General features: G+C 30.0%; 1 protein-coding gene across 1 annotated transcript; it reads right to left on the bottom strand.

Annotated features, from left to right (window-relative positions):
• Positions 1–5,412: 5,412 nt before the first annotated feature.
• Positions 5,413–5,981, bottom strand: LOC131646332 (peamaclein-like). The gene is made up of 3 exons (XM_058916399.1): positions 5,916–5,981; positions 5,794–5,824; positions 5,413–5,694 (listed from the first exon to the last, which is right to left on the bottom strand). The coding sequence occupies exons 1-3, from the start codon at positions 5,979–5,981 to the stop codon at positions 5,513–5,515; spliced, it is 279 nt and encodes a 92-aa protein (XP_058772382.1). The 3' UTR covers positions 5,413–5,512.
• Positions 5,982–8,654: the final 2,673 nt, after the last annotated feature.

Raw genomic sequence — 8,654 nt, 5'->3', positions numbered from 1 at the left:
TAAACTCTGAATTATAAATCTTATATCTAGAATGAAAGGAGATATTATTATTTTTAAACTAAATAAATCAAATCACTCACATAAACATCTTGGATCACAAAAGCTGTGACAACCATTAGAAGAAATGCGTAAGCTAAGTTAGCCATAGTTGTTAGGTTGGTATTTTAATCTCACTCTTGTTTTATACAAAGTTTCTCCTTAGAATTTAGAGTTATATAAAGGCAAATGTTAACACAATACAATAAATCTTATTTATTATTTTCAATTCTAATGTTGTGTTTATCTGGACGGGTTTTAATATAAGTCAAAAATTATATAATGTTATATTATACTAAATTGGAAAAACTATACAAACAACAATAAATTGATATATATGGACGGTGAGTCTTTAGTTTATCAGTTTCTAGGTATTTTTATGTTTTTTTACAGTTTTTAGTTGACTTCTACTTTTATTGCTTTGTTTTCCCTTTTTTCTTTTGTATTGTTATTTTTCCATTTCTAGATTGCACTTTAGATGCTAATTTTTTAATTGAATTAGAAAATATTTATTTATTTATATTTATCTTTTTAAAATTTACTAAAATATATTTTGTTTAATTTGTTAATATACTTTAATAATTTTATTGAATAGAGATATTTGAATTATAAATTCCAGATGATAATAGTAAATAACTGATTATTGATAACTAAAAGATAATAATAGTAAATAACTTGTTATTGCATAGAGGTATCTCTTTTCCTTTAGATAACATTTTTTGTCCCTTTTGTAGTGTTGGTTTAGAATCGGGTAGGCATACTTTTTTTTATTTTATTTGTGGGGTGGTTAATAGGATTTGGAATGATATAGCTTCTTGGGTTGGTAAGGGAAATAGGGCGGAGGACGAGTGTTTACCAAGTTTTATGGAGTGGCACTCCTTCTTTAAACTCAAGAAAGTTAAGAGATGTAAATTGGGTGTGGTTTGGTTGGCGGTTACTTGGTGCCTTTGGTTAGTTAGGAATGATGTGTGTTTCCGGAATGATGGTTGGAGCGTTAACAACATCGTTTGGAACATAAAATTCACGGTATGGAGATGGTCTTTTTGCGGGAATATTATCGCTACCAATTGCAATTTCTACGATTTTTGTAAGGATCCTTTGCGGTTCCTTTCGTAAGGGTAATTGGTTTGTAATATTCCTTTTTGCTAGGCTTTTTGTTGGCCATTGTAATCGGGTTTGAGAACCCCTAGTTCTCCTATATATATAATCCTTGCTTATGAAAAAAAAAAAGTAAATAACTAATTATTGATAACTAAAATATTGATGTGGTTGGTTCTTTTATGTTTTTTTATCTATTAAGTTGAAATTTCTTATATTCTTAGGAAATGGAACTATGAGAGATTTGACAATATTCATCTTAACGTCAGTCAAATTACTGATGAAGTTAACATGATACAAAGGTTAATTAATGGTGCAATATCTTACAATTATGATATTGGATCGGAGGAAAAATCACTACAACAATTAACGTTTTTCATGACGAAGCTTTCACGTCATCAAGAAAAAAACCTAGGTTTTATTCCAAGGCGCACAATATATATATATATATATATATATATATATATATATATATATATAAACAACTTGTTACCTCGATTTTTATAAACACCGAGGTGATATACCATTTAGGACATGCTTCAAATTCTAACTAATGCACTTTATGTTTTTATTTGTTAACTACTATAAACTAAATGATTTAACCCTTCTGTTGTTTTTATAAATCGAGGGTTAAAATAATCAGATTTTACTAAAAAACACTTGCTGAGCAGATTTTTCCCTAATACTATCTTATTTGTAGCTGCCTCACAGTCGAATGCATCATTTTTTTAAGATGGATTACAAAACTGAAAAAAATGTTTTTCTACCTTGAACAAAATAATTTTTCAGCTTTTGCAATCCATCTCAAACAACGGTGTTGTTGCCGTTGTTTAAGGTTTTGAACAACTATGATTTATTTCTAAAAGTCTTGATGGATTGCAAGTGCTAAAAAAACATTTTATAATTTTTGGAACAAACACGTGATTAGAAGTTGGATGCATTTCAAGCATGCAAATGGTATACGCTAGCGAAAGCAGTGATAATCATAGCATCAACAATCAATCTTGGTGAAGGCATGTATGACATTCAAGACGGATCTCTACTACCTTGTATGAGACCTGGACATACTGCTTTTTTTAAATTCTGAGTAAACAATATTGATATTCTGCGAAGATTTGTTGCATATAATATATTTTTGATACTATGGGTAAACAGTGTAACCATTAAAAAAATTATTCTAACCCCTCAGTTTTGTTTTAAAACCGAGGGATTAGAGTATAAAATGTTTTTTCCCAAAACCTTTTACATTGTTTACCCAGAATATTAAAAATACATTGTATGCAACCAATATTGTATGTGACCTGTTTATGCTGTAATTTTAATATTCTGGGTAAACAATATTATATTCTGCGAAGATTTGTTTCATACATATATATTTACTATTATGGGTAAACAATGTAACCATTTTTGGAAAAAAAGTATTTTACTCTAACCCCTCAGTTGTTTTGAAAACCGAGATGATAGTTAAGTGTTTCTTTCACTATTTTCATTCAAAGGCCTTAAAAAAATCATTGTCGTCCATATAAAGATTATCAACGCTTAAGAATCCACCACTAGTGATCCGCGTAAAACTTAAGGAACATCCATTATATAAGTTCTCTTACGATATAGGAAATCTAAATAAAACATATGAAGCGCTTGAAACATAAGAAGACTTGAAAAAATTCTCTTCGATGAATTGCAAGAGTAGAAAATAAATTGGGTTCAAGGAAATTTTTATTTATATTGAAAATTTTTTTTTATTATTGATATTAATTATCTTACCCATTTTTTCACCAGAAACAAATTCATCCAAGATGATCCGTAGAGAATATCTTTTAACAAACCCTTTTGTTATGTTGTGGATTCAAGAAACCATCATTACAACAATATCTACCAATATGCTAAATGTCACGATATGCACGCTATAGGTGTAATACACAGGAAGCCATTTACAGTTCTACTTACAAGACATATCAAATGCGTCCATCAGCCAGAAGCATCGGTATCATGGCCATTCCAGCAGGAGTTTGACCCGGTCCATACATGGAAGGCTGTAAAAGATTCGACTCCAATAATCAGAATATCATATTAATATATGGTGAATGTGAGAATAAACCAACGACATAATAGCAGCCATTCCAACGGGTGTCTCAACAGTTAAATTGATATCTAATCAAAACCTAGTAGACTTACGTTCCCAAGGAGTTTGCCAAGGAAACGAAGAAATCAAAGCACCACGCGTGACAAGGGATACCGTAGAATCAGAACCACGTAAGTCTACTATCATCAACATCAGAAGGTTTCCAAGGACGAATTTCAGAAAACCACTGTTTCCACCAAACGTTGCCATCCCCAATCAAATCTACTAAATATCCCTACTCCAGTTCCTCTAATAAGAAAAGGTTAGCTCCTAATGGGGGTAATCTTAACTGCAAAAACGCCTTCCACTTCAAATCTTGTGTGAATGTTGAATGCCGACCCAGGAATCACCACTTTTCCAATGTACGCCTTATCCAGTCTTCTTCTTTGTTCCTCCGAAGAATAAAACTCCATCGCCAGATTAACATCTTGAGAAACCCCGTGCTTTTTATTCCGAAAACCACCAGCACCTTTGCCCTTGCACCCTTTAACCTTCCACCATCCGCCTCTCTAAACCGGCTAAATCTGGGGGATTAACATGGCTTTTCTTGCCGTCAATGATGATATTATCCAACCTAACCGCCAGCATCCTCGAGTCTTCTACCTTGTTGAATCTTGCAAATCTGAATCTCATGCCTATATTGTTTCTGAAAGGCGCAATGTTAACTTCGACGATGTCTCCATAACAACCAAACAAATCGTAGATATCAGCCGCCTTGACTCTTTCAGGGATCATCGAGAAGTAAATGGAATCTAGGCCCATTTCATCCACCTGCTTACCTCCACCCCTAGGCGGAAAGCAGTCCCATTTAGGATTGAAATGACGAAAAACTCTCTTTCACATCTTGCTCTACTCCATCGAGAGCCCTCGAGGCCACCGGATAAGTCTCACCACCAACTTTGGCCGGAAACTAAGAGAGAGAAGAGAGCATCACTTTGTATAATTGATGATATGTGTGATTATTTCTTGTTTTTTAGAAATGTTGGTTATTTGGAACCGAACGAGTACTGTATTTTTCTTTTCTTTTTATAATTTTTAATCCTTTTTGGTCTAATTAGTATTAGAAATAGAATACTAAAACCTGTGTTTACATTTTAAGTTTTTATAATTTGTTTTCTTTTTAAGTTTATGGTTTCTTTTAGAGGTCACTTTAATTTCTTTCAATTCATTCACGTGGCACACGGTTTGAGAAATGGCAACTACAAGAACTTTTACTTTATTTTTTTCTAAGTTGTTGTATATTTTTTCTTTTTTGTTTATGGTTTTTTTAACCAAGATAATATATATAGGGAGAACAAAGGATTTTCCAACCCGATTTTACAGAGAAATGAGAAATTTCGACAAAAAAAATTATAAACCAAATTCAATGACGAGAAAAAATACAAAGGATCCTTGCAATACTAAAAAACGGAATTGGGGTGAGTAATTTTCCTATAAAACGACCACTTCCAAACAAAAAACTTGATGTTCCAAACGATATTATCAACACACCATAATCCTTCTGAAAACGCACTCCGTTCCTAACCAAATAAATGGCCAAAGTAATAGCAAGACACACAACACCCAATTTCCTATCTTTCACCTTAGTTTAAGTTTTTCTACCTATTTAAATTATAATTATTATTTTTTAATTTATAATAAAAAATTATTGACGAATAATTAAGTTTTAAAGAGGCTTCTAAAACGAGTACTTAAATTTCTGAAAAAAATTTCAAAATGAATTCATAAAATATTTTTTAAAAATTCATAATTTTAGATTTTGTAGTTTTTAAGTTATTTTAATACAAAATAAATTATAAATTTTAGTAATTGTCAAAATAAATACATAATAATTTTTTGACATAATTACAGTATGGATCTTTTAAATTATTTTATTATAATAAATTAATCATTTAATTTTTTAACAGTTTAGGTCCTTTAAGTTTTTATTAAAAAAATATATATTATCATTCACTACTATTATTTGACCATTATAATTCAACCCACCAAATTTTATTCACAATAATAACAATAACCCTTTGAAAATTACTATATTTTAATTTCTTTTATTTCATTATTTTAATTCAATTGTCATCACTTATTTGTCACTCTTAACTTTTCATCTAGTTCCATTGCACATTAATAACCAAATAACAATATTTGCACGATCAATAATATACACACAATAAAAACTAGAGACAATTTTATTAATAATCATATTTCAGAGAAATGCATTCACATAGATCTATGCATGCATAGACAATACAAAAAATAAAACTAGGGACACTTGGGTCCTCCTTTATCATTTTTCAAGTTATTATAACATGGACATTCTTCCTTGTGACCAAATGTTCCAGATGGAACACATAAACATTTTGCACAACAAATGTTACAATACTCTAAACATCTCTCCTTATTTGAAGTTGCTGAACATCGCACATTACATGCTCCCGCGCACTCTGAAGAAATAAAAACAATATTTTAACGGTGAGCAATGTTGTGTTTCTCATATGATTGCTAAAAGAATATTGTTAAAAAACAATAGCTAGAGTTCATACCATTAGGATGAAGAGATCCTTCTCCACCAGCCTGTAGATTTTTAAACTCTGAATTATAAATCTTATATCTAGAATGAAAGGAGATATTATTATTTTTAAACTAAATAATTCAAATCACTCACATAAACATCTTGGATCACAAAAGCTGTGACAACCATTAGAAGAAATGCATAAGCTAATTTAGCCATAGTTGTTAGGTTGGTATTTTAATCTCACTCTTGTTTTATACAAAGTTTCTCCTTAGAATTTAGAGTTATATAAAGGCAAATGTTAACACAATATAATAAATGTTATTTATTATTTTCAATTCTAATGTTGTGTTTATCTGGACGGGTTTTAATATAAGTCAACAAATATATAATATTATATTATACTAAATTGGAAAAACTATACAATCAACAATAAATTAATATATATGGACGGTGAGTCTTTAGTTTATGATTTTCTAGGTATTTTTATGTTTGTTTTACAGTTTTTAGTTTTTAGTTTTTAGTTGACTTATACTTTTATTGGTTTGTTTTTTCTATTTTCTTTTGTATTGTTATTTTTCCATTTTTAGATTGCACTTTAGATGCTAATTTTTTAATTGAATTAGAAAATATTTATTTATTTATATTTATCATTTTTAAAATTTACTAAAATATATTTTGTATAATTTGTTAATAAACTTTTATAATTTTGTTGAATATAGATATTTGAATTATAAATTCTAGATGATATATGTTAATAACTGAGTATTGATAACTAAAATATTGACGTGGTTGGTTGTCCTATGTTTTTTTATCTATTAAGTTGAAATTTCTTAAACATATTTTTAAGAAATGGAACTGAGAGATATTTGACAATATTCATCTTAACGTCAGTCAAATTAGTGATGAAATTAACATGATACAAAGGTTAATTAATGTTGCATTTTACAATGATGATATTGGATTGGAGGAAAATTACAACAACGAATAACGTTTTTCATGACGAAGCATTCACGTCATCAAGAAAAAAACCGAGGTTTTATTCCAAGGCTCGCCATATATATATATATATATATATATATATATATATATATATATATATATATATATTATAAGCACCGATGTGATATACCATTTAGAACATGCTTCGAATTCCAACTAATGCACTTTATGTTTTTATTTGTTAACAACTATAAAGTAAATGATTTAACCCTTATGTTGCTTTTAAAAAACACTCACTTAACAGATTTTTCCCTAATACTATCTTATTTTTAGCCGCCCTACAGTCGAATGCATCATTTTTTTAGGATGGATTACAAAACTGAAAAAAATGTTCTTCTACCTTGAACAAAATAATTTTTCAGCTTTTGCAATCCATCTCAAACAATAGTGTTGTTGTTGTTTAAGATTTTGAACAACTATGAATTATTTCTAAAAGTCTTTATTGATGGATTGCAAGTGCTGAAAAAACATTTTATAATTTTTGGAACAAACACGTGATTAGAAGTTGGATGCATTTCGAGCATGCAAATGGTATACGCTAGCGAAAGCAGTGATAATCATTGCATCAACAGTCATTCTTGGTGAAGGCATGTATGAAATTCAAGGCAGATCTCTACAATCTTGTATGAGACCTAGACATACTGGATTTTTTATATTTTAAGTAAACAATATTGATATTCTGCGAAGATTTGTTGCATACAATGTATTTTTGATATTCTGGGTAAACAATGTAACCATTAAAAAAATTAGTCTAACCCCTCAGTTTTGTTTTAAAACCGGGGGATTAGAGTAAGAAAATGTTTTTTCCCAAAAACTTTTACATTGTTTACCCAGAATATTAAAATACATTGTATGCAACCAATATTGTATGTGACCTGCTTATGCTGTAATTTTAATATTCTGGATAAAAAATTTGATATTTTGAGAAGATTTGTTTCACAATATTATTTTTAATATTCAAGGTAAACAATGTAACCGTTTTTGGAAAAAAAATTATTTTACTCTAAACCCTCGGTTGTTTTAAAAACCGAGATGATAGTTAAGTGTTTCTTTTACTATTTTCATTCAACGGTCTTAAATAAATTTTTTTTGTCCATATAAAGATTATCAACGCTCAAGAATCCACCATTAGTGATCCGCGTGAAACCTAAGGAACATCCATTATATAAGTTCTCTTAGGATATAGGAAATCTAAATAAACCATATGAAGCGCTTGAAACATAAGAAAACTTGAAAAAGTTCTCTTCGATGAATTGCAAGAGTAGAAAATCAACTGGGTTCAAGGAAATTTTTATTTAAATCGAAAATATTTTTTATTATTGATATTAATTATCTTACCCATATTTTTCATCAGAAACAAATTCATGCAAGATGATCCGTAGAGAATATCCTTTAACAAACCCTTTTGTTTTGTTCTGGATTCAAGAAACCATCATTACAATAATATCTACCAATATGCTGAATGTCACAATATGCACGCTGTAAGTGTAATACATAGGCACCCATTTACAGTTCTACTTACAAGACATATCCAATGCGTCCATCAGCCAGAAGCATGGGCATCATGGCCATTCCAGCAGGAGTTTGACCCGGTCCATACATCAAAGGTTGTAAAAGATTTGACTCTAATAATCAGAATCTCATATTAATATATGGTTAATGTGAGAATAAACCAACGACATAATACGGTCATTCCAACGTTGTCTCAACCGTTAAATTGATATCTAATCAAAACATAAAAGCACGGATCACCTGTCCAAGACCAAGAGCACCATATCCGGCACCAAGTGCACCATAGGAATTACCAATCACACCATAACCAAGATGCGGTGGATAACCTGGAAGATATCCTTGATTATGTACATTTGATACTACAGCCTTCTGATCAGC

Source organism: Vicia villosa, linkage group LG2, assembly GCF_029867415.1.
Source record: "Vicia villosa cultivar HV-30 ecotype Madison, WI linkage group LG2, Vvil1.0, whole genome shotgun sequence".
Classification (NCBI taxonomy): Eukaryota; Viridiplantae; Streptophyta; class Magnoliopsida; order Fabales; family Fabaceae; genus Vicia; species Vicia villosa.
Note: the sequence above shows the minus strand (reverse complement) of the source record. Positions and strands in the feature narration are given on the sequence as shown.

Coding starts and splice junctions, on each gene's coding strand:
- LOC131646332 (XM_058916399.1), bottom strand. CDS start 5,981: ATGGCTAAATTAGCTTATGCATTTCTTCTAATGGTTGTCACAGCTTTT. Junction 5,825..5,915: donor TTGTGATCCAAGATGTTTAT/GTGAGTGATTTG, acceptor AAAAATCTACAG/GCTGGTGGAGAAGGATCTCT. Junction 5,695..5,793: donor AGGATCTCTTCATCCTAATG/GTATGAACTCTA, acceptor TTATTTCTTCAG/AGTGCGCGGGAGCATGTAAT.